The sequence below is a fragment of the Bombina bombina genome, chromosome 3 (genome assembly GCF_027579735.1).
Source record: "Bombina bombina isolate aBomBom1 chromosome 3, aBomBom1.pri, whole genome shotgun sequence".
Classification (NCBI taxonomy): Eukaryota; Metazoa; Chordata; class Amphibia; order Anura; family Bombinatoridae; genus Bombina; species Bombina bombina.
In genome coordinates this window covers 782,360,827-782,388,246 of record NC_069501.1, presented here as the reverse complement: position 1 = coordinate 782,388,246, position 27,420 = coordinate 782,360,827, and the positions used below count along the sequence as shown (strand labels likewise).

Sequence of the window (27,420 nt, the reverse complement as noted above, 5' to 3'; positions counted from 1 at the left end):
ATTTTTTGTATAATCTAAATAGGTGAAATATCTCAGTGGATAAACTCATAATTCCTTTGCATGGAAGACCATTGAACACATTTCATACTATGATCCTATGTGCAAGCAACATTTATTTATTCATATTCTTTAAAAATAGTTTCCTGCATAAAACTAATAGCACCTTAAATTAACCGGGTCAGTGTTTAAACAATTTTATTACAAAACATAATTTAGTACTGTACGTATAATCCATATTTAAATCTTAAAATGAGGACAAATTAATCTCATGGCTAACAAAGATGCTGTGGCTGGAAGGTCAGTCATCAGTTTAAGTGACTAGGTCATAAACAGTGTACTCATATCATTAAACACTCTATAAAAAAAATATGCCGATTAGCCATAGCTACAAACAAAAGATTTGAAGGGAGGGACAATAGAGCTATTTAAAGAAAAGATACATCGTCTTCAGTTTCCATTGAATAAAAGACAAATATGAATCACTTTCATCCTCATTATGTTTACTTAAAGGGACACTAAACCCACATTTATTCTTTCATAATTCAGATAGTGCATGAAATTTTAAGCAACTTTCTAATTTACTCCTATTATCAGTTTTTCTTCGTTCTCTTGCTATCTTTATTTGAAAAAGAAGGCATCTAAGCTAAGGAGCCAGACATTTTTTTGGTTCAGACCTTGGACAGCACTTGTTTATTGGTGCTGTCAAATCAGCAAGGACAACCCAGGATGTGAACCAAAAATGGTCCGGCTTCTAAACTTACTTTCTTGCTTTTAAAATAAAGATAGCAAGAGAACGAAGAAAAATTGATAATAGGAGTAAATTAGAAAGTTGCTTAAAATTGCATGCTCTATCAGAATCATGAAAGAAAAAAAGAAAAAAGTAAAGTAAAATGAATCTTTCATGATTTGGATAGAGAATGGAGTTTTAAACAACTTCCCAACTTGCTTCTTTTAACTAATTTGCTCTGTTCTCTTAGTATCCTTTGTTAAAGAGTATACATAGGTAGGTCCAGGAGCAGTAATGCACTACTGGGAGCTGGCTGGTGGTTGGGGTCTGCATGCCCCTATCAGTAGCTCACAAGATGGTTCAGCTAGCAGTGCATTGCTGCTCCTGAGCCTACCTAGGTATGTTATTCAACAAAGGATACCAGGAGAATGTCATTTGATAAAATAAGTACATTTTAAAGTTGTTAAAGGGACATTAAACATTTTGAATTGATGAATCGGATATATAAAAAAAACTGCAATATACTTTCATTATTTATTTTGTCCCCTTTTCTTGCAATTCCATTCTGAAATTGTGAGCTTTTCAGTTCCTGTTATAAATGGAAGTGCAGAACACTGTTAGATTCCACACAGCCATTGCACACTCAGTGACCTATTTATAAGTGTCCCTAATTGGCCACGGCAGAGAAAGTAAACTAAGTTACAACATGGCAGCTCCCATTGTTTTATAGACACAAACTTTACTCTTATTTTGTCAATATTTAAACAACTAATGAAATTTTAAAAATAACATCCATGTTATTCATAGACTAATCTTTTCTTTGAATGCATCATATCTAGCTTTTATTTAGTGTTTAAAGGGACTCTGAACCCAAATGTTTTATTTCTGGATTCAGATAGAGCATGCAATTTTAAGCAACTTTCTAATTTAATCCTATTATCAATTTTTCTTCGTTCTCTTGCTATCTTTATTTGAAAAATAAGATATCTAAGCTTTTTTTTGCACCAATCAGCAAGAACAACCCAGGTTGTTCACCAAAAATGGGCCGGCATCTAAACTTACATTCTTGCATTTCAAATAAAGATACCAAGAGAATGAAGAAAGTTTGATAATAAGAGTAAATTAGAAAGTTGCTTAAAATGTCATGCTCTATCTGAATCACAAAAGAAAAAATTTGGGTTCAGTGTCCCTTTAATTTCTATTTAAAAACGATATGCTCTCTCTGACTGATTTTCAAACCTGTCCTTAGGCCTCCCTAACAGGCCAGATTTCAAGGATTACCTTGGGTGAGAGCAGGTAGAATAACCATGTTTACTAATCAGCTATTTCAACTGTACTCTAGTTCAGATATCCTTAAAATCTGGCCTGAAAAATATGACATATGAACTTGTTACCACAAATTAGCTTATGGTTACACTTATTGCCATAAAATATCCTCAGTGATGTTTATAATATATTGAAGTACTAATATATGGGCAGGTTTAATGTGCGCATGTGGTTTAAAATGAACACAACTCTAGGGTAAATACAAAAGGCACTATTAGGCCCCCTTTAAAGAAAATCCTTCTACGTTAAAGGGCTATAATAATCAAAAACGTACGTTTTTATATATATATATATATATATATATATATATATATATATATATATATATATATATATACACACATATACATATATACATACATACACACACCCCCTGTTCTACTGTATGTTTAACCTGCGCAAAGGGATTTAACACTCCGTAGAAGTGCTACTTGGGATCCACAGTGCATTGCTGTCCCTGAGCAGAATCCACCACTGAACCAATCAGCGGCGCACATCTGAGTTGTTCAAAGCGCTGCCGATTGGATCAGTGGTGGGCGCCTGCATCGCGGGCCAAGAGTGGCACTTCTACTGTGTTTGTGAGGGGGTTAAACACACAGTAAAGCAGGGTCAATAGCTGTAAATATTGCATTCTCTAACAAATTAGAGCATGTCATTTTTTTACTATTATGGCCATTTAAAGAGACATAACAATCCCTCTATAACCTTAGCAGAATTTAAGTGTGTTCATTTTGGGCAAAAAGATACCAAGCTGCAAATTTCTTCAGTTCTTAATTTAAAAGCCCCAAAAGAACAACTGCCGTGTGCTTTCCGCTACCCTATAAAGGTGTGCGTCTGTATCACATCTGTATTATCACTTTCATTTTCTGAGCAGCAGTTTTCAAGATGTTTTGTGTCTGTATAAGTTATACAAAAAATATGCTGTGTTTGCACAAACTTCAAATGTAGTCTATAGTACATACAGTATGTACTGATCAGATGATTAACGAGTACAGTTAACTTAGAGTGAGGCTTTTTAAAATAATATCTTTAAAAAATAAATAAATATCAAACACCAACATATTAAGGCTGAAACATCTACATTATCAACACTAGAACACTCCTTTATTTTTGAGTATGTCCTATTAAAATCAAAATAATTGAACTTGTGGAAGACGTAGAGTTGTCTTTAGTCTGCAGGTTTTTTTTTTTTACAACTAGAACATAATTTTACACTATAACTTATACACATAAAAACTAGTTATTTTACATGCTGACCAATTTAGTTCAATAAATAACAAGTCTCACTTTTGTGAACGTTTAGTATTAAGAACTATGCCACTGTGTAAAAAGTTAACTCATTACATCATACATGCTAAACAGGTGTGTCAATCATTGACGTGTGCATTTGGAGGTTTCGGATACCTCTGAATGCAGAAAAAGATGGCCCTTCGTGCCAGTCAGCCATTTTCTGAGCCAAATTTATACTTGTTAAACAAATTTGTACAAATCCAGATTTTAGTGTGTTGCTGTTTCACAAGTATAAATTTGGCTCCAAAAATAGCTGACGGGCACGAAGGGCCATCTTCTTCTGCATTCAGAGGTATCCGAAACCTCCAAACGCACACGTCTATTGTACTATTATATAAATGGGTTCTACAAAAATACATTTAGTCTTAATGTCTATTATAAAGAAAAGTAATCCTACTTCAATTTGAAGCAAAGGTTTTACATAACGGATATTTAACCTGTATGTATTAAATAAAAACAAAAACACTACCTATGTTCTTTTACACCTCAAAATACAGTTTGTTTGTACTATAACTAAATGCAATGTATAAAACAAGCAGTAGGCACGTGTTCAAGAAGTCTAATAAAAGTCAGAAAAACACTGATTCTTGCTGAGATTATATATATATATATATATATATATATATACACATACACACACACATTCTGAAGACTTTATTAGATGTAACTACACTAGCAAATTAGCTCTTCCATGGAGACAGGAAGAAATGTAATTTGTGAAGTCAAATGAAACGGACTAGAATACTGTAAATACACCTTTATATAGGTGCAATGAAAGTAGTTGTCAGTGAAAACGATTTCTGTACAGATATACTGTCTAAGAATGTCAGCCGCTACCTCATTATGCTTTATATAAGCCCTTTAACAGATCAATAAATGGGGATTGTTCCTATTTATATTACCAGTATTTAGAATTTGGAAGAGCTATCTTTAAAATCATGGGCTGCTTAATGTCACCAACTATACTGCAGTAATGTCTAGAGATGCCCTCTTCTGAGAAATGTAGGAGTACAAATGATAAAACTAACAAGATTCATTTAAAAAGATAGACTGTCCAAGATTCCAGTATCTATTAAAAGAACAGTAAACACCTTAAGAGTTTTTATATAAAAATGTTTAGTTATGTGTAATGAACTTTGCAATATACTTTCATTATTTATTTTGTCCCCTTTTCGTGTAGTTTAACTCTACAAATAATTTATATAATTCTCAGACCTTGAAATAAACCCTATCCTGTCTTATTGGCTTTTTACTGAGAACTACAAAGCAATGCACTTTATACTAGCTGTATGACCATGACTATCCTTGTTGTCCGCAGACTAAAGCCCAGATTGCATCCTTCAAATGAGACAAATGGTGGGTGGAGTTTGGCTATTGAAAAACAATTGCAGTAAAAAGGATGGTAATGTGTTTGATAAATGTTTAGACTTGGCTGATCTGTTATTTTATAGCAACACAACAGATATGTCTTGTAATTACAAGGTGTTTACTGTCCCTTTAATTTAAAAGAAAGAACCCCAGTATGCAGCCTGTGTTTCTTCATCGTTCCATTTCATCCAAATCAGCTTGGGTGGAAATCATTGCCAATCTGGAGTGTAAGAATATGATGTGAACTGAATGTGTGCTTTAACAAACAAATGACATTCTAAAGAAAAATAAAACGACTGCTCTATAAACCTAATTGTTTCTGCAACTCGAAGGGACTTCATACTCAATAGTTTTATCCTTTATATGAAAAAGCCAAATTTAAACAATTTTTTCCCTGAACAATGTGAAGTGAGCACTCTAACAATTTAAACTGAAACCAATACAGCAGCACTGCATACTACTTCTAGATGTGCATAGATATGTTCAAGTGCATAACACATTTTAACTAATTTTGTCTTTTATCATTAACTAAAAAAATTATCCAATTGTCATATTCATTCATTACTTTGTTTAGTTAATGAAAGAATTTTAGACAAAATTAGTTTAAACTGCCACAAATGTCACACTTCTATTAGCCAATTAGCATTAGTAGGAACTTTCTGCTATTGTTCTCTGGCTGATTTGTACCTATAAGCAAATGACCATTTATAGGATGTAAACAACAGATACTGCTGTATTAGTTTCAGTTTGAACAACATTTCTTCCCATTTTTCAGACAAAAAATAAATAAATAAAAAAATCAAAGAAGAGTTTAAATACTCTTCTTTATATATAGTTCTTTAACAATCAAATTTTTTAGCACAAATATCATCCCTTTCATTTTCCACCAAAATGTATTAAAGTCCTGTGAGTGGTGAATCACTGTGTACATGATGCATTTGCCTTACTTCCTGCACCTGGGCATCTACCTATTTGAGAAGGTGATATCCCTGTAGAGTGTGTGTGTATGAGATAGGGAAATGTAATAGTTTTTTTTTTTTTTTTTAAAGAACACACTCTCTATTTTGGCATTAAATATAGCAAAAAAAACAAACACTTTAAAAACTAGGAGTTCCATGTCCATAAAATTAAGAACTGTGCTCCCAGGTTGCACCTAAGTCTTCCATCATTTACAGGTAAAACAATGATGTGATTTTGTCCATCAGTTGAATAAATCATGGCCACGTCACATGCTGGATTTTCTTTTTTGCTTCTGAAGGTTGACTCAAGTCATTCTACAAGACACAAAGAATATTTCACTTATTAAAATTATTATTTATACAACACACTTCTACAGATTCTTCCCCAATCATGCCCATAAATAACACCCTACTAGTAGAACTAAAAGTGTTGTGTGCATTACACACTGGCTACTGATAAAAGCTCTGACAATAAAAAGCAGGGTTGATCAAAGCAACAATATCCCATAAACAAATAAAAGGTAGGATTTACTGGGACTTCCCTCAGTAGTGCCAAAAACACAGCAGGCGAACTTCAGAGACTACAGAGCAGAAGCTTTACCCAGTTTAAAACTTACAACCAATATACAAACAGTATGGAGCAATGCATGTAGTCTAACCTGAAGTGCACAATGCAGCTGTGAAAAAGCCGGCAACTACACTATGTGCTTTCAAGAATGCCTAAGCTCCAAGATGGCAGCACACAGTATAAAGAATTGGTCAGCCAGCACAGTGTTAAGATAATAGACTGGCATTGAAGAAAGACGCAGGCACAGCAGGAAAACTAGTAACCATGCTCTCTGCAGTGGTCAACTGTACTTTTCAGTGAAAGGTTTAGGGGAAGCTTTAGACGTTGTGTGTGATGGGCTTTCATAACAGATATATTCCTTTATACTGTTTAATAAAAAAATACACTTGTACCCCCAGGACTTGTCACTACCCCCCTAAAGACCATACAAAATTATTACCTAAACTAAATCTTAAAGGGACAGTCAAGACACAAAATAAACATTATTCAGTAAGTTACTTGCCACACGTTTATGGGGCACATCATTCTCCCTGTGCTGCAGTCCTCAGTGATCCTCTTTTTTTAATAAAAAAAAACAACTGCCGTTCACAGCAAAAAGCTGTGAAAAGATTTTACGGGTGAATTCTCTCAGGCTTTCTCTGTTTCATAGCAATAAGAGATAGCTGGATAACATTTACACACAGTGAGCACCACATTTATATAGATACATGTGCAAATGCTGGACCCTGCTAGACTCTGCACCCATACAGCTAGATTACAAAAGTTAATAGGAGTACATGATATGCTAGTTAGTATGATATGCTATAGAATTCTGGCTAATACACAGACATTGCTGGAAGAATATTCACTCAGTGCTGGAGGGGATATGTCACCTCGGTGTTTTACGTTTACGTTAGGCGGTGCACACACAGTTTTTGAGAATCATTCTATTTAGGGGAAAGTACAGATAATAAAGTCCAGTAATATTTTGTAAAAGCGAGGAGCTGAGCAGCTTGAGACACGACTTACCTGATTACCCAAAGCGCGAAAACTGAAGGAGCACAAGAGAGCAAGATTATAAATGACTTCCGGTGCAGCACTAAAACGGATCCCCACCGCATTCTGTAGGAAATCAAAAAAATACCACTTTGCGCATGCGTTGGGCTAAAGGCTTGTTCAAGTTGGGCGTGCATGATAAATTCTCAAAAGAAGCTCCGGGGGAAGAATGGGAGGAGGAGTTAGGCTTCCATTTTTTGCTGTGAACGGCAGTTTTTTTTAAAAAAAAATGGAGAATCAGAGGACTGCAGCACAGGGAGAACGATGTGCCCCATAAACGTGTGGCAAGTAACCTACTGAATAAAGTTTATTTTGTGTCTTAAAGGGACATTATACACTCATTTTTTCTTTGCATAAATGTTTTGTAGATAATCTATTTATATAGCCCATAAAGTTTTTTTTTTAATTAATGTATAGTTTTGCTTATTTTTAAATAACATTGCTCTGATTTTCAGACTCCTAACCAAGCCCCAAAGTTTTATGTGAATACGCTCGACTACCTACTCCAGCTTGCTCCTGTTTGTGTAAAGGGTCTTTTCATATGCAAAAGAAGGGGGAGGGGGGGGGTCTTATTTGCCACTTGCAGTGGGCTTTCCAACTACCTTTTCAACAGAGCTAAACTGACAGCTTCTAAGTAAGTTTTTAAACAGTTTTATACTGAATTTTTATATCAGTATCTGTGCATCTTATTCTTTATAGTAGTGTCTATTACATGCAGTTATATGAAAATGAGTGTATACTGTCCCTTTAATACAGACCCATTGGCTGTTAACAGTTTAACAAGTACTCAATGAATTCACAGCTATTTGTTTGTTATGTATATTACACAATAGTTTGAGCCTCAGCTTCTTGGGAGCCTGGTAGAGTATTTGTACACAACCCCATATAAACTCATGTCAGGATTGTCATATCTGTTTTATATAATAGGCTATTTAAATTGCAGAGAAAAGTTTTTTTACTGGGCAAATAATATTTTACACTCTCAGTGCTAGTAGTAAGCACAATTGTTTAAGGATAACAAATCTAAACTGAAGAATTATCATGGAACTAAAGCTGAATATAGAACAATGTAATATTAAAAAGCAGTTACATGCAGAATACAGCAAGATTCCAGGGAATAACTTCTTCGGATTGGGCAGTCTTTGATAAAGTGCAGAGCTGTTTGCTAGCACGTTTAATGTGCACCCCTAGGGCGCCATAAAATATAATTGCATTATAAAAACTTATCTTTTATAATTGTTTTTTTTTTCTCCTGGACCTTTCATTCTTTTGTAGACAACATCCAAATAAAGTACAGGAGGTAGTATCCCCATACACTGTATGCTCTATTACCCTCATTTATATCCTTATTGAATTAAAGAATTTGTTTTAATCAGAAGCTGTTGTAGATACAGTTATGTCTATTCCCCTACTGGTAACAATTAGGCCCATACAGGTTAGGGTATAGTATTTAATAACAGTTTGACGAGACAACCTAGGTTTTCTACAAGCGCAGGAGAACCTTTAAGTTACGTACCAAGGTGTTTGATTCTTCTTTAGGAGCAGCTCTTTTAATCTTTACAACGTTACCCAAAATAGGTTGGTTTGATTTTGCACTAAGATGGTTTTTGTCCATAGCTGATTCTGTGGCGTGATGTCCGTGATTACCAGCTACAGCTAGCCTGCCATCTTTATTAACATTAGTAGGACACACTATTTTGCGATGGGTGTTATTTGTACTGTCAGTTGGAGGGGGGTGTAATCGCTCAAATGTTTCACCATTTTCTTTCTTTTTCAATTTGATACTGGTGTTAGTTGAGCTTCCATCAAACACGATGAGTGGTCGTTTTCTTACATTCTCAGAACTTGCACTAAAAAAAAGCAAAACATTTATTTTAGTTGTTGCAGAAATAACAAGAAATATACATACACATAACAAAACGTATTTAACAATATGAGCCTAAATAACCATTGTATTCTTCAAACCAGTAATGTTATTTTTGTACAAGTATACACAAACAAAAAACACAGTCTATATATACACAATGTGTTGATATAGCTAGTTGTGCGGCATAATCAATCTGACAATGTTAATTGCAGAGAATATAACTAATGTGAATGATACTTACCAATAAATCAATGTATTCAAGCTAAAAGCAAGTAGAATGTATATATACACATATATATGTAAAACACGGAAGGGGACTGCAATCTCAGACCGGACCGGGCACTCTCAGGAAGTTGCACTGTCCCCAGAGTCACAGGCAGTTAACCCCAGACAGGTCTGGGTGCAAGGCCCATAGGGAAAATTACAAAACAAATTAATACAGCAGAAAGAGAAAGTCCAGCACTCACGAGCTGTCAGCTAAGATTAAAAGCAAAAATGGAAGAGTTAGTTACCGCATTTGGCCAAATGGAATAAGCCCAGATACAACGTCAAGGTCTCTTCCAAAACCTGAGTCCCTAAACAGCCGCACAATGTAAGCTCTCAATCCAACAAACTGGGAACAAGTGAAGGGGGCACAGGCTTATGTAATCACCCTAGACATATACAAAACACGGAAGGGGACTGCACTCTCAGTGCTGGACTTTCTTTGTGTGCTGTATTAATTCGTTTTGTAATTTTCCCTATGGGCCTTGCACCCAGACCTGTCTGGGGTTAACTGCATGTGACTCTGGGGACAGTGCAGCATTCTGAGAGTGCTATTGTGCACCCAGGGCTGTGCATGTTGCAGGGTCATGGGATGTGTACCCGGTCCGGTCTGAGAGTGCAGTCCCCTTCCTTGTTTTGTATATTTCTAGGGTGATTACATAAGCCTGTGCACCCTTCACTTGTTCCCAGTTTATTGGATTGAGAAGCTTGCATTGTGTGGCTGTTTAGGGACTCAGGTTTTGGAAGAGACCTTGACGTGGTACCTGGGCTTATCCCATTTGGCCAAATGCGGTAACTAACTTTTATTTTTTTTATTTTTAATTTACAAAAATACAAGAAGAAACAAACAATTTTACCAAAAAGACACAACATAAACACATCACATACAAACAAATCAAAATTTCTCAGATAAAATTTCCCAGAGAGAGAAACCACGAAAAACATATTTTCCCCTTTCCCCTCTCCCCCCTCCTTCTCCTTCCCTCTTTCTATCCTCCAGTTCAATTAGTGGGCTAAGCTAACCCAATCAATCTTAGCCTCTCATTTCTTTATATCACTTATCCACTATAGATCTGATGTGCTGCTTTTAACCCCTTAACGACTGAGGACGTGCAGGGTACGTCCTCAGAAAAAAGGCAGTTAATGCCTGAGAACGTACCCTGCACGTCCTCAGTGTGGAAAGCAGCTGGAAGCGATCCTGCTCGCTTCCAGCTGCTTTCCGGTTATTGCAGTGATGCCTCGATATGGAGGCATCCTGCAATAACCTTTTTAAGTCATCCGGTGCAGAGAGAGCCACTCTGTGGCCCTCTCTGCACCGGAGATCGGTGGCTACCTGCGTTGGTGGGTGGGAGCCGGACCGGGAGGCGGCCATCGATGGCCATGTGGATCTGAAGGGGGGCGGGATCGTGGGCGGGGGTGGCTGGGGGCGCGCACGGGGCGCGCGCGCGTGCACGGGAGGGTGGGGGCGGGCGCGTGCACGGGGAGGGAGCGGGTGGGAACCGCTACACTGCAGAAAATGGGGAAATAAAAAATATAATAAAAAATAAAATTTAAACAATCAGCAAGGTGGTGGGGGTTTGTCTGTGGGGGGTGGGGGTGGGGGGGGGAAGCTACACTACAGAAAAAAAACAAAAAACCCCCCAAAAAAGCACTTTTTATTGTAAACTGGGTACTGGCAGACAGCTGCCAGTACCCAAGATGGCCCCCAATAAGGCAGAGGGGAGGGTTAGAGAGCGGTTTTGGGGGGGATCAGGGAGGTTGGGGGCTAAGGGGGGGATCCTACACAGTAGCATATGTAAATATGCTAAAAAAAAAATTCATTTTTTTTTTAAAAACCCTTTTATTTTAGTACTGGCAGACTTTCTGCCAGTACTTAAGATGGCGGGGACAATTGTGGGGTGGGGGAGGGAAGGGAGCTGTTTGGGAGGGATCAGGGGGTGGGATGTGTCAGATGGGAGGCTGATCTCTACACTAAAGCTAAAATTAACCCTGCAAGCTCACTACAAACTCCCTAATTAACCCTTTCACTGCTAGCCATAATACACGTGTGAGGCGCAACAGGATTTAGTGGCCTTCTAATTACCAGAAAGCAACGCCAAAGTCATATATGTCTGCTATTTCTGAACAAAGGGGATCCCAGACAAGCATTTACAACCATTTGTGCCATAATTGCACAAGCTGTTTGTAAATGATTTCAGTGAGAAACCTAAAATTGTGAAAAATTTTACGTTTTTTTTTAATTTGATCGCATTTGGCGGTGAAATGGTGGCATGAAATATACCAAAATGTGCCTAGATCAATATTTGGGGTTGTCTACTACACTACACTAAAGCTAAAATTAACCCTACAAGCTCCCTAAAAGCTCCCTAATTAACCCCTTAACTGCTGGGCATGATACACTTGTGGGGCGCAGTGGCATTTAGCGGCCTTCTAATTACCAAAAAGCAACGCCAAAGCCATATATGTGTGCTATTTCTGAACAAAGGGGATCCCAGAGAAGAATTTACAACCATTTATGCCATAATTGCACAAGCTGTTTGTAAATGATTTCAGTGAGAAACCTAAAGTTTGTGAAAAAATTTGTGAAAAAGTGAACAATTTTTTGTATTTGATCGCATTTGGCGGTGAAATGGTGGTATGAAATATACCAAAATTGGCCTAGATCAATACTTTGGGATGTCTACTAAAAAAAAATATATACATGTCAAGGGATATTCAGGGATTCCTGAAAGATATCAGTGTTCTAATGTAACTAGCGCTAATTTTGGAAAAAAATGGTTTGGAAATAGCAAAGTGCTACTTGTATTTATGGCCCTATAACTTGCAAAAAAAGCAAAGAACATGTAAACATTGGGTATTTCTAAACTCAGGACAAAATTTAGAAACTATTTAGCATGGGTGTTTTTTGGTGGTTTTAGATGTGTAACAGATTTTGGGGGTCAAAGTTAGAAAAAGTGTGTTTTTTTCCATTTTTTCCTCATATTTTATAATTTTTTTTATAGTAAATTATAAGATATGATGAAAATAATGGTATCTTTAGAAAGTCAATTTAATGGCGAGAAAAACGGTATATAATATGTGTGGGTACAGTAAATGAGTAAGAAGAAAATTACAGCTAAACACAAACACCGCAAAAATGTAAAAATAGCCTTGGTCCCAAACGGACAGAAAATGGAAAAGTGCTCTGGTCACTAAGGGGTTAAAAAAGAAAGAAGAGGAGAAGAAAAAAAATTTTTTTTTTTTTTTTTTTAGATATATTCTCCCCCTCCCTCCCCACCCCTAGATAGATGATAGATAGATGATAGATGGATGATAGATATATATAATTATGTTTTTTAAAAGGGCAGTAAACATCTAGACAAGCCATTTGAGTTGTGTGGCTGGAAAACATATTAGCCAACTATAAATGTTTTAAAGCAAATTATCATCCTTTCTTATGTCAATTGTTTTCCAATAGTCAACCCCCACCTGCTATTTGCTTTTGGAGGAGCTAATCTGTGATTGAGCCTGCAGATGATAGACATAGCATACCATTTTAAACAACTTTCCAATGTACTTATATTATTTAATTTGCTTCCTTCTCTCGTTATTCTTTGCTGAAAGGTTTATCTAGGCAAGATCAGGAGCATAAAATAACCTGGGTTCTAGCTGCTGATTGGTGGCTGCATACACACATACATATACACACACACATATATATATATATATATATATATATATATATATATATATATACACACACACCGATTGTCATTGGCTTGCCCATGTTTTCCGTTAAAAAACAGTAGTGCATTGCTGCTCCTTCAACAAATGATACCAAGAGAATAAAGGAAATTTGATAATAGAAGTAAACTGGAAAGTTGTTTAAAATTGTATGTTCTACCTAAATCATGAAATAAATTGTTTAGGTTTCATGTCCCTTTAAGTCAGCAGGTGCATTTCAAGTTCTGAGAAAAAGAAAATCCTCAATTTACAGAGCTCAATGACAAACAGGAGAGACAAAATGAGTAATGAAAGTATAATGCAAAGTTGTCTCGTTACACATAACTAAACATGTTATATAAAAAGCTCAAAGGGTGCCCATTGTCCCTCTAGGAGGAGTTTTAACCTTAGTCATACCTTCCATTAAGTTAAGAAAATGTGCCCATACAAGTAGTTCCCAAAACAATTTGTATTAGATTTTCTTGAGTATGTGGATAAAATAATAAAATACAGTTTAAAAGCACTAAAGGATTCTCTTTGCTACTGTAAGTATATAGAAGAATAAATGTCTATTAGCGTGAACTTATTCTATGTTGGTTAAGATATCTTTCTTTGTGCACACATTTTTACGTACACAATATGTAATATTGAATATCTTACAGTATTTTGTTTAAGAATCACTGAATAAGGTTTAGAAAAGGTCTGGATTCCTGGTGTTCTTACACAAGACAAACAAAAAACAGCCATTATACATATAAGGTATAATACACAATATTATAAGTCACTAAGCTGAAAAGCAATGAGATAGTATTGTAATTAGTAAGAGTAATTATTATTCTTATGTTATTAGGTAGGGATGTCTTGAAATCATGGATATTTGGTGATCACTTAAAGGGACATGAAACCCAAAAATTTGCTGTCATGATTTGGGTAGAGAATACAATTTTAAACAACTTTCCACTTTACATCTATTATTTTGTTTGCTTCCTTCTCTTGTTATCCTTTGCTGAAAGGTTTATCTAGGCAGGTTCTAGCTGTTGATTGGTAGGTGTATATATATATATATATATATATATATATATATATATATATATATATATATATATATATATATATATATATATATATATATATATATATATATATATATATATATATATATATATATATATATATATACATATATACACACACACACACACCTACATATAGACACATACACGCACCGATGGTCATTGGCTCACCCATGTGTTCAGTTAGAAACCAGTAATGCATTGCTGCTCCTTCAACAAATAATACCAAGAGAATGAAACAGATTAGATAATAGAAGTAAATAAGAAAGTTGTTTAAAATTGCATTCTCTATCTGAATCATGAAAGAAAAATTTTGGATTTAATTTCCCTTTAAAAGGGATACTAAACCCAATTTTTTTCTTTAATGATTCAGATAGAGCATGCAATTTTAAACAACTTTCTAATTTACTCCTATTATCAACTTTTCTTCGGTCTCTTGCAAGCTTTACTTAAAAAGAAGTAATGTAAAGAGCCGGCCCATTTTTTTATTTTTTTGGAACCTGGGTTACGCCTGCTTATTGGTTTGTTAAATGTAGTCACCAATGAGCAAGCGCTATCCAGGGTGCTGAACCTAAAATGGGCTGGGTTCTAAGCTTTAAATTCCTGCTTTTTAAATAAAGATAGCAAGAGAACGAAGAAAAATTGATAGTAGGAGTAAATTAGAAAGTTGCTTAAAACTGCATGTTCTATCTGAATCATGAAAGAAAAATGTGGGTTTAGTGTCCCTTTAAGGGACAATGATTCCATTGGAGTGTGGGAGAAGTCAATGCATTTCAGCTTGGAGACCATATATTCCTAAAAAGGTGTCAAACATAAAGAGTAATTATGAGCATTAAACATATATTGGAAGTGAAGGGGTTTAAGCTTTATTAAACTTATTTTAGTTACAGCTAATAAATTCATTTTTTTCTGACAAACATACTTTTTTGCATGTTGATGCATGATAAAAACTCGCAGGTATGGAGAGAAAATCACACAAAATCTTTGTGGATTTTTTACCTTATACTGTAATGTAGAAGTCTCTAATACACATAAAGGACACTACATAGTGTTATAAACATGGCTCAATATAAAATGTGTTTCTTATTTTTTTTTGAGGGACCTCACTGTACTGAAGAGACTTCTCAAATCATCTCACCTGAGCAGAGAGCATTAGATCATCGAGCCCTAAGTGGCACAAAACGTTGCTACTTTGCATTGTGCCTTGATAGTCTAATAAGAAAGTTATGATTTACTACATTAGTGCTGCTTATAAAGTGGACGTTTTTTCTGCATGAAAAAAAATCTTAAGCATTTAAATTTAAGCTAGGAAGAAGCACTTTTGTGCACAGCTGATCACTAAGGACACATTGGTCACTGGTGGAGAGGGCCACTTCTCCCCTAGCATGCAAATAAAAACTACTCTTATTCAGCACATCATTGTCTGATTTTCAAAACAAACTGTACTATATTTTAAAATAACCTGCAACAAAAGAAAAACATACTTTAAACCTCTAACTGTAAACTGATCCCTGACTTCTATGGCACATATAGGTATAAATTATAACAAGTTTCCTGCTCATTACCATTTGTTCGGAGGTGTTGGTGGTTTATGATCTCCTCTTTTGCCTTCAATAAGTTTCCCCCATCGGTTCTTTGGCAAACTCCTCTGAGGCAGAGGCAGGGCATGCTGGACAAACATCTCTGTCAGTTTCTCTTTGTCATTCAAGGCATCTTCCACAATTATGTTTTTCTACAAAAGCAAAACATTTAACAGGTTTCAGTTAATGGTCAAGAAGGAATTGAACGGTGTTCAGATGACAGGCTAGATCTATATTAGAGGAATTATATATAATAACACCACGCTGATAATGCTGGACACAAATCAGTCTTTCATCAGGGTATATAAAATGGTAATGACAGCAGCGTGCCACCCTTGGACGATTCCACTAGGTCCCCATCTCTCCACCAGAGCAGAAAACGCCACACAAAACACCCAGTATACCGGTAAAACTTTGGGGCTTAGTTATGAGTCTGAAAATCAGCACAATGTTATTTAAAAATAAGCAAAACTTTACATTTTTACAAAAACACCCAAAGATGGGCTATATAAATGAATCATCTACAAAAAACATTTATACAAAGAAAAATCTAGTGTACAATGTCCCTTTAATATTCCAGCTGGCTCCTAAGTTTTACCTGTCTAAGTCCTGATGTACTTATTTACAACAGAAATAATTTCTTTAGTTATTACATATTGTGAATTGGTACAATAATGTAGAAATAAATGTAAAATGTGTAGTGAGAATAACGTTCTTTCAATTTCTATGCTCTAATTTTTAATAGGCATAGTCTAATCATATTAGTTTTCTTCTTTCATTTCTTTTATATATTTTTCAAAGTTTAACGCTCCTTTGCAAACTAAATACTGTACCCTTAAATAGGACCACTATTTTTCAGATGATAATAGACAAACTGTAGCACGTGGCTTTATTTTCCAGGATACATTGTCTAAAGAACCTTAGGAAATATGTTTGAAGACAATGAATAAACTCTCACTCACAAAAAAAAAAAAAAAAAAAAAAAGAAGACTTCACATTTCATTAAAGGGACAGAAAAGTCAAAATTAAACTATTAAGTTTAAAGCAACTTTCCAATTTACTTCTATTATCAATTTTACTTAGTTCTCTTGGTTAAAGAGTAATCCTAGGTGAGTTTAGGTTAGGAGAATGTACTTGTCTATAGCTATCTGGAAGTAGTGTTTGCAACATTGCTTATAGTAATGTTATACATTGTTACAAACACTGCTGCCATAGATTGCTCTGTCTTAACCATGATAATTTATTTTTGACTTTCATGTCCCTTTAAATGTATGGGAAATCCTTTATATTTGTTTTTGTATTTACCATATCTATTTTTGCTCATCGAAAACAACACCCATTGTACTCAAAAACATGCCCACATACCTCTGAGAAATGTTGTGAGGCAATTTGGGCTGGAGAGGTGAGAGGAACTAGTGGGCAGTGGCAAAGCCATAAAAGGAGGGGCAGGGTGGTGTGTGTGCTGTGGGCAGGCATGTCATGGGCTGTGTTGGAGTGTGACATGGTTGGAGCTAGGACCCTATAAAATCAGAATATATGCCATGATTGAGGAAGGTGCAATAGGGACAGCGGACAGACCTCTAGACGTGTGGCAGTTCTGTAAAATCCATGACAGTTAGGATATCTGTGTCTAGTCTGAGCCAACAGCAAGTCTTATTTGTTTCTCTATAAACAAAGGCCAACACTTTACTGTGTGGTACTGTAATTTTATTACAGCTGGTGGTTTCAATGAGCAAAACCAGCTATTTCAACTGCAAAAATAAACATTAAAGAACAATTTGCCATACTTTTAATACTCTGCGGCTGTTATAACAAGTGATTGGAAACACATGAAGGAGAAAAGGTTTGCAGTACAGTATTTAAGAGGAGGACTGCATGGTATTATGGGACTGGGCTAGACTAAAAGTTATGTGTGATAAGGTACATACCTGGTGGGCACACACCCATAAAAAAATTACCATCTATAATCAAAGTACTTGCACAGCAAAACACCCATATTAATTACAATAAGCATAGTAGGTAGAAATGACAAAGCCAGATACTTGTCCATAATAAAATAAGTAACTATATTCCCTGCACGGATGCATCAAACTGACATATCACAAAAAACATTTAGAGAATGACAAAGTAAAGTAAATAAGCGAAAGAACATTTTCATCTCTACAATTATTCATACTTTGACACAAAAAAAAAAAAAAAAAAAGAATATAAACTAATAACCCTTTGTCCACAAAAGTAAGAATAATGCAGTGTACAACAGGGCTTGACAAACCCAGGAGCCAGGTAGCCACTGGCTCCTAGAATTTTACCCCTGGCTCCTAACTTTTTGGGTTATCCTTCATATATCTATATACAACTGCCACTGTCTGGCTCCTAAAAATATGTCTGGCTCCTAATTTTTAAACAGATTTGGCGAGCACTGACTGTACAAAGTACTTCCAAAAAAACGCAATTAAGTCCACAAATTCATATTTATGTGATGTTAAAATCAAATAGTTAATATAGAAAGCAGAATATAGGATGGCCTAACATCCTTTGTGATAGCATTCATGTGAGCAAAGCATGAATATCTTCAGAAAGAGTGAAAAAACCATCAGCTCTTCATATGTATCAAAGAAAATCCAGATGTAAAATATATAAATGCAACAAATCTGTCCTATATTCATTTGGAATAACATACTTAGTCCACTTCACACAATTTCACTGCTGTCCTGCCCCCATTGAAAATAGGACATTAATAGTCACTCTTATATATACACAGACAGCTGCTTTCAGTTATCTCAGTATATATAGAAATAATATAACTTGCAGTTTTTAAAGTGTTGTCTTCCAAATAATTGCTGTCATCGCTTCAAGGATTTTGCAAATGCTAACACTTATGGTTTGTATAGTGCATGGCTTTAAGTAAACATCCCTATTTACTCTCAGTACACCTCCCTTAAAAAATGTGCATTTCAATGTTGACTAGTTTGTATATTAAATTGAATGAACTAGTAATGGTTTCTGCTGACTGGTAATTTTTAAGGATTTTGTTTTTAATCTAAATATCATTCATTTTAGCGCAATGTAGAACCTTGTCCAACTCATGTGCTGACCCGTTATGACCCAAGCTGCAAAAGGCACACAAATTAGTGGATTTCAAATACGATTACAAGAATTTTTGTAAAACACTTGCTGCTGCATAAATTCTTCTATAAAAAGAATTATCACCGTTTACTTTTGCGGCTTTATGAAACAATTAATTGCTCAGTTTGCACTCCATAGCCTCAATTAAAAATTACACTTTAAATAAACAGTAGTATGCTATCTAATTTTACACACATACATACATATATATATATATATATATATATATATATATATATATATATATATATATATATATATATATATAAATATATATATACATACATATATACATACATACATACACACACACACAGGGAGTGCAGAATTATTAGGCAAATGAGTATTTTGACCACATCATCCTCTTTATGCATGTTGTCTTACTCCAAGCTGTATAGGCTCGAAAGCCTACTACCAATTAAGCATATTAGGTGATGTGCATCTCTGTAATGAGAAGGGGTGTGGTCTAATGACATCAACACCCTATATCAGGTGTGCATAATTATTAGGCAACTTCCTTTCCTTTGGCAAAATGGGTCAAAAGAAGGACTTGACAGGCTCAGAAAAGTCAAAAATAGTGAGATATCTTGCAGAGGGATGCAGCACTCTTAAAATTGCAAAGCTTCTGAAGCGTGATCATCGAACAATCAAGCGTTTCATTCAAAATAGTCAACAGGGTCGCAAGAAGCGTGTGGAAAAACCAAGGCGCAAAATAACTGCCCATGAACTGAGAAAAGTCAAGCGTGCAGCTGCCAAGATGCCACTTGCCACCAGTTTGGCCATATTTCAGAGCTGCAACATCACTGGAGTGCCCAAAAGCACAAGGTGTGCAATACTCAGAGACATGGCCAAGGTAAGAAAAGCTGAAAGACGACCACCACTGAACAAGACACACAAGCTGAAACGTCAAGACTGGGCCAAGAAATATCTCAAGACTGATTTTTCTAAGGTTTTATGGACTGATGAAATGAGAGTGAGTCTTGATGGGCCAGATGTATGGGCCCGTGGCTGGATTGGTAAAGGGCAGAGAGCTCCAGTCCGACTCAGACGCCAGCAAGGTGGAGGTGGAGTACTGGTTTGGGCTGGTATCAAAGATGAGCTTGTGGGGCCTTTTCGGGTTGAGGATGGAGTCAAGCTCAACTCCCAGTCCTACTGCCAGTTTCTGGAAGACACCTTCTTCAAGCAGTGGTACAGGAAGAAGTCTGCATCCTTCAAGAAAAACATGATTTTCATGCAGGACAATGCTCCATCACACGCGTCCAAGTACTCCACAGCGTGGCTGGCAAGAAAGGGTATAAAAGAAGAAAATCTAATGACATGGCCTCCTTGTTCACCTGATCTGAACCCCATTGAGAACCTGTGGTCCATCATCAAATGTGAGATTTACAAGGAGGGAAAACAGTACACCTCTCTGAACAGTGTCTGGGAGGCTGTGGTTGCTGCTGCACGCAATGTTGATGGTGAACAGATCAAAACACTGACAGAATCCATGGATGGCAGGCTTTTGAGTGTCCTTGCAAAGAAAGGTGGCTATATTGGTCACTGATTTGTTTTTTTGTTTTTGAATGTCAGAAATGTATATTTGTGAATGTTGAGATGTTATATTGGTTTCACTGGTAAAAATAAATAATTGAAATGGGTATATATTTGTTTTTTGTTAAGTTGCCTAATAATTATGCACAGTAATAGTCACCTGCACACACAGATATCCCCCTAAAATAGCTATAACTAAAAACAAACTAAAAACTACTTCCAAAACTATTCAGCTTTGATATTAATGAGTTTTTTGGGTTCATTGAGAACATGGTTGTTGTTCAATAATAAAATTAATCCTCAAAAATACAACTTGCCTAATAATTCTGCACTCCCTGTATGTATGTATGTATGTATGTATGTATGTATGTATGTATGTATGTATGTATGTATGTATGTATGTATGTATGTATATATATATATATATATATATATATATATATATATATATATATACACATACACACAGGTATACCCCACTCATACAGCAGGTTATGGACCGAAGCCCCGCTGTAAAGTGAAAACCGCCTTAAAATGAAGCAACGCAGTTTTAGCTTTCTTTTTACTTGCCTGTATATTCAAAAACTTGAAAACATGTTTGAACTAACAAATATTAGGGGTGCAATAGTTCTAAGTTTAGTTTAACACTAGCACAGCACTGTATTCAATTAGTATTCAATAAAACTGTACCTGTAAAATAGTGACAATTACTGTAGTAACATTTGCCAGACTACAACACTGAGACACAGATTGCACTGTTATGCTGTAAACAGAGTGAAATGCGCATAACAAAATTATGCCAGTCACTTTCTCCACAATCTCATGTTGAGTACAGCACTGTTTCAAAATCCTTGGAGGCTGAACTTCAGCTCCACAAAGCGCTGTATTAGCGAAGCACTGTAAAGTGATATATATATATATATATATATATATATATATATATATATACACACACACACATACATATATATATATACACACATACGTACTTCAAAAAGGAAGGCACTCCATTATATAAAACAAGTAACTTTACTAATATAATGTTTGAATATGGGGACAACCCTAAAAAAGCCACATTAGTAATGTAAGTTACACAAAACACACACATATTCATACATACACAGGGATGGACAATGTCAGTTTACTAGTAAGTGTTAAAGGCCTCTAGCCCAGAGGGGGGGGGGGGGGTAAATTACTAATCCACTAAATGTGAAAGATAAGAAAAATCAAATGTTTTTACTTGTCTGGGACTAATGGAACTTTCCAGCCCTGTATAATATAAATAAATAAAATAGTGTTCTCCCCAGGGTCTTTATAGTGGGTGCACCACCCGGCTGATTTTACTGACCATCCAGCTACAATTAAAGCCAATATTAAGCTAACATTAATTAATATTAAATATTTTCAATATTTGTTTCTCAAATTATTTAATTACTGTTAAATGATGCAATTCATATGTGGGTGGAATAGCTTAAAGGAATATTCTAGTCAAAATTAAACTACCACGATTCAGATAGAGCAGCAATTTTAAGCAAGTTTCTAATTTACTCCTATTGTCAATTTGTCTTTGTTCTCTTTGTATCTTTATTTTAAAAAGCAGGAATGTAAGCTTAGAAGCCAGCCCATTTTTGGTTCAGCTCCTGTGTAGCACTTTCTAAATTGGTGTCTAAATGTAGCCACCAATCAGCAAGCGCTACCCAGGTGCTGAACCAAAAATGGGCCGGCCTGTAAGCTAATATTCCTGCTTTTTAAAATAAAGATACAAAGAGAACAAAGAAAAATTGATAATAGGAGTAAATGAGAAAATTGCATGCTCTATCTAAATTATGAAAGTTTAATTTTGATTAGTCTATCCCTTTAAGTTTAACACTTATAAATGACAGAACATGCTATAATATTGCAAAGTATTACACTGCCCCCGTCTGGCTATAAAACCTCTCTGTGGAGAACACTGTGGGTATACACACACAAACAAAAATGCCCACCTCCAAGGAAAATACATTATTTTTTTCTGGCTCCTAGTTTTTTAACAAATGGTTCAATCCCTGACATAACTTGCTTTACACAAAGCAGTGGCTCTCAAATGTGATATGAACTAACTGGATAGCTTCTTACTTAAAAGTACATTAAACACTGATGGGAATATAAAATAATAAATTGTATAAATAAAAAAACTTTGCAATGTACTTTCATTATTTATTATGTCCCCTTTGCCTGTTATTTCATTCTGACTATTGTGTGCTTTTCAGTTCCTGTTAAAAGTAGAAGTGCAAAACACTTATATTCCCTCACAGTCATAGGCTGCACATTCTATTGACTTATTTATAACTGTCCCTAATTGGCCACAGCAGAGAAGGTAACTTAAGTTACAACATGGCAGCTCACATTGTTTAATAGACACCAAAACTTTACTTATTTTGGTAATATTTAAACAATAAAACTTTTTTAAAAATCCATCTACATGTTATTCTCAGACAAATCTTTTCTTTAAAAGGGACACTGAACCCACATTTTTTCTTTCGTGATTCAGATAGAGCATGGAATTTTAAGCAACTTTCTAATTTACTCCTATTATCACATTTTCTTTCTCTTTGTATTTTTATTTGAAATGCAAGAATGTAAGTTTAGATGAAGGCCCATTATTGGTGAACAACCTGGGTTGTCCTTGCCGATTGGTGGATAAATTCACCCATCAATAAAAAAGTGCTAACCAGAGTTCTGAACCCCAAAAAAAGCTTAGATGCCTTCTTTTTCAAGTAAAGATAGCAAGAGAATGAAGAAAAATTGCTAATAGGAGTAAATTAGAAAGTTGCTTAAAATGGCATGCTCTATCTGAATCACAAAAGAAAACTTTTGGGTTCAGTGTCCCTTTAAATGCTTCATTCTATCTAACATTTATTTAAGTGTTTAATGTCCCTTTAAAGAAAACCTTTAACAACTGGCGACGTAGATGGTATGTCACGGTCATTAAGGGGTTAAATATCCATGAACTGCTTTTTGAGCACTGGAACATCTATGTATGGTATAACTGCCACCCAATGGCTTTTACCCAAGACGACTTTAAAGGGACACTAAACCCAAAATGTTTCTTTCATGATTCAGATAGAGAATACAAATTTAAACAATATTACAATTTACTTCTATTTATTTTGCTTCATTTTTTAGATATCCTTAGTTGGAGAAAAAGCAATCCACATGCGTGAGCCAATCACACAAGGTTACTATGTGCAGGAACCAATCAGCAGCTACTTGAGCCTATCTAGATATGCTTTTCAGCAAAGAATATCAAGAGAATAAAACAAATTATATAATAGAAGTAAATTAGAAAGTTGTTTAAAATTGTATGCTCTTTTTAAATCATGAAAGAAAAAATGTAGGTTTCATGTCCCTTTAAGTAAAAGTCAATCCTAGTGTTTGTGAAACGCTAGGATTGACCATTGGAGAAATAAAGGGAACTTTAATTCATGAAGTATAAAATACTTCATGCTGAAAGCTCCTTTATTTGTTTCAGGCATTCGCCACACTGAGCTGCTCCGGCCGCCCATGGCAGAACGCCGTTTTGCTAAGAGGCGACGTTTCCACCTCTAAGCAAATAGCCGTGCTTCATGAATGAAAGTCCCCTTTATTTGCTCCAATGGTCAATCCTAGCGTTTCACAAATGCTAGAATCGACTTTCACTTTAACTGCCTCCAGGTTGATCAATTAAATTGAGTAAAAAACAAAGGACAAATTCTCCCAAACATTAAAAGGATACAAACTAGACATTGTGAGTAAGGATAACTATCTATCTATACATCTATATCTGACCATCATAGAAAGGGAAAAACATGTGCAGGAAGAGTGGATATAAATAATGATGTAGTGAAACTCACAAATCTATCGAATTCATGGGGCATCCAAAAATAAAAAAAAATGTTTAGTGACAAATGTATGTAAAAACAACAACAAGGTTTCCTAGGTTACTGAGGTGTCATAGGTTTTAGGAGTCACTCTGTAGACTATGATGATTACTCCATATAGAAATTGACTAGCATCAAGATTTTTTTTTAACCTTAATCTCAACATTATTTTAATATACAATATGCACTGTGATCTTCTTTTGTCTTTCTCCATTATGTGGAAGGTCAAAATTTGCAACAATAATTGACATCCTATTTCTAACCCAACCACTAATTCATACCCTGAGGCAAAATTTCATGCAGCGACGTGTAGTTACTGATGCAACATTTTTAGAACAGTACTGCTGTAGGTGCCACATGTTTCTGGGTGATATGCTATGGCAGAAATGAGGCATTGATACCAGCTTTCTTTTTATATGATCACAGGGCAAATGACTTTCTATGAGACTTGGCATTTTAGTTTGACAGTAATATTGTGTTTTCACTAATTGTGAAGTTTAGTCTTCTGAATGCTGAAGTTCGGTAAGTGGAAGCCATCCATATTAACGCTGGGAACCCTTCCGCAGCAACTGCCCTGCTGTTAGGCACACTGCTCTATAGGGCTACTCATAAATCCCACACAGCACATTTGAGAGGAATGCTGCGAACAGTAACCATGTTTGCAGTAGGGCCGACCTCACCTGCTGCAGTGATAGCCGTAGAAAATCCTGGGACAACAATTCAGGATGCAAAAGCAAAGAAGGATCTGTCCCGCTGCTCATCAGCTTAGCCATTATCAAGACCCCACAATACCCTACGCGAAGACCGGAAGTGACGAAAAATTATATGGTAGTGGTGTTACGTTACAATTACCCTAGTAAAATGTAATTTCAATTAATAAAGTATTTAGGGATGTGACTGTCCTTAGGCACGCAGCAGGCGACACTACTCTTTCTATTTACACTCGATAATCAATCGATTGCCAAAAGTAAAGATGGCCAAAAGCACTACGATTGAAATCACGTGACGTTAGCGGCACGTGACCCCTGTCAAATTCACGGAATCACGTGTTTAGACAGCTCCTCCTCTCCCGGAGTCAGTGACTGTGGCACGGAGGAGGCCCCGGGCAGCCACTGCACTGTCAGGTACTGTTCATTTCATGCATCACCAGTCTTTGCATGTACACACTGCTATCGCAATATGAGCATAGGCCACGATGCAGCGACATCACAAGCTGATACCTTTCCCCAGCATAAATTCATGTATACAGTTATCGTCCTGCTCATTCACTACCCAACATAGATTAATGGCCCTTTGAAGACCTCTATCAGGGGATGCTGGTAACACTAATTTTGATTTAGGCGATAGTGGCGTACATATCATGGTAACTTCATATTTTAGCGTTCTAATTCATTTTCTCAGACGTGCAACATTATTTTAAAACTAGAATTGGTTTGGGGACCCATATCATATATTCCTTCTAAACAAAAACATCGTGGTTGAGATGCTAATGCTTTGGTAGATAGAGGGTCTATTTTAAACTGGGAGGTTGCATAAAGTCAGCACAGCCGATTTACACATCGCTTGGGTTTAGGTACAACTGGATATTGCCAGTTACGTGGATCTATAATTGTTTCATACACACACCTACCTAGATCGCGCTAGACACCTTTATATTCAGATGCTTTATACACAAACACTCGCAGATCCTGCTAGATCCAAAGCTCTTACACACAACTTGAGCCCTAATATATGAATTAAAGATCCCCAGATCCAGCTATAGGTATTTCTGCTTTATACAGTCACACCAGACTTTTCAATGCATGATCATTCATATCACTCATTTTTATTGTATATATGGACATCCTATTTTGAGGATGTACTAAAAGGAATGACAAGGGTGAATGACAAAATGGAATGCCCATAGACTTTATTGGGATGCAACATTTAAAAGTGTTGAACCAATGTGCATTTCCTTGTATGTATTTAACTGTTTTTTTGTAATAAATAATACTTTTATAGCACCATGCTTCTAAACTTAAGTATCTTCATATCTTGTGTAGGAACAAAAAATAGAACACCACACTGATAATGATTAACTGGTGGAGCTTTACTTACTTTTTAAAGATCAGGTTGTATTAAAGGGCCATAATAGTAAAAAAAAATTTACATGCTCTACATTTTTAGAGAATGTCATTTTAAGACTAGCAACCATGCAACACACAGTGTAAGCACCACTCGGGACCTGCAGAGCACTGTTGGTTTAACGCAGAAATTTCCCCTTATCCAATCAGCAGCGCTAGTTACATAGCTGAGTTATGCAATTAGTGCTGCTGATTATTATAGAGACTCAAAAGCAATTTAGATGTTATTATATGAATTCCAAATGCATATGATTGATAATTTTGGGGCTTGTGATATTTGTTTATATACATTAATCATGGATCTGGTGATTTATTTTGTAAATTAAGTATAGCACCCATATGTATGTAAACTTGCAATGGATCCTACAGAACCACTACATGATTATGGGAAGCTATCATAGTTTGTGTTAGGTTTCATATAAGGTAAAGCAATATTTCAAAATAGTGTTAGTGTACATTTGACATGGATCTGACCAAAATTGAGTGCATTATTAGCCATGGATCTGGCAGGATCATGGTGGTTGTGTGTGAATTTGGCATTAGTTTGAAGAATCATGATATGTGGGTATGGCTTGAACACTGATCAATGTTTTTTACCATGAAAGAAATAAGGATTTCTTTAGGATCTTTGATCCATTTCCATTATGGCCTATGATTTGTTGCCAGTTGTTGGATGATGTTACAATATTAAAATGTTCAAAGTTAAGGATTACATTCTTTGTGAAGACAGTATTTTTGTTAGTTACTTTTGACTCCTGGAGACTTGGCAGCATTGACTGATATCTGGAGCCATGCTGAAGCCATATGTAAAGGCTCACAAGGTTGAAATGGTATTGTTTTGGATTTGTTGATCAGTGGAAGTGTCTATAATGTGAACAAATAGCTGTTTTGTTTTTCTTGCCAAGTGAAAGATGATTGATTCAGATAAAAAAAAAAGAGCAAATGGTGAGAGAACCTGCTGCAACATCTGTATTTAAAAC

General features: G+C 35.7%; 2 protein-coding genes across 2 annotated transcripts in view; one reads left to right on the top strand and one right to left on the bottom strand.

Moving 5' to 3' along the window:
• Positions 1 to 3,131: 3,131 nt before the first annotated feature.
• On the bottom strand, positions 3,132 to 25,108 carry C3H2orf49 (chromosome 3 C2orf49 homolog). Its single transcript, XM_053707667.1, has 4 exons — positions 24,998 to 25,108; positions 15,745 to 15,911; positions 8,790 to 9,123; positions 3,132 to 5,985 (listed from the first exon to the last, which is right to left on the bottom strand). Exons 1-4 carry the CDS (start codon positions 25,088 to 25,090, stop codon positions 5,926 to 5,928), a joined length of 654 nt encoding a protein of 217 aa, XP_053563642.1. The 5' UTR covers positions 25,091 to 25,108; the 3' UTR covers positions 3,132 to 5,925.
• Positions 25,109 to 25,360: 252 nt separating this feature from the next.
• Positions 25,361 to 27,420, top strand: part of TGFBRAP1 (transforming growth factor beta receptor associated protein 1) — a 99,829-nt gene continuing 97,769 nt past the window's right edge. The window contains exon 1 of the mRNA XM_053707666.1: positions 25,361 to 25,441. The gene's annotated coding sequence lies outside the window, so the exon portion shown is untranslated. The remainder of the gene's footprint in view (positions 25,442 to 27,420) is intronic.

What these genes read in the sequence shown, in the direction of transcription:
- C3H2orf49 (XM_053707667.1), bottom strand. Translation starts at nt 25,090, where the DNA reads ATGGCTAAGCTGATGAGCAGCGGGACAGATCCTTCTTTGCTTTTGCAT. An exon ending in TACGGCTATCACTGCAGCAG is followed by an intron (nt 15,912 to 24,997) that starts GTGAGGTCGGCC and finishes TTGCTTTTGTAG; the next exon opens with AAAAACATAATTGTGGAAGA. An exon ending in CCAACACCTCCGAACAAATG is followed by an intron (nt 9,124 to 15,744) that starts GTAATGAGCAGG and finishes GCTTTTTTTTAG; the next exon opens with TGCAAGTTCTGAGAATGTAA.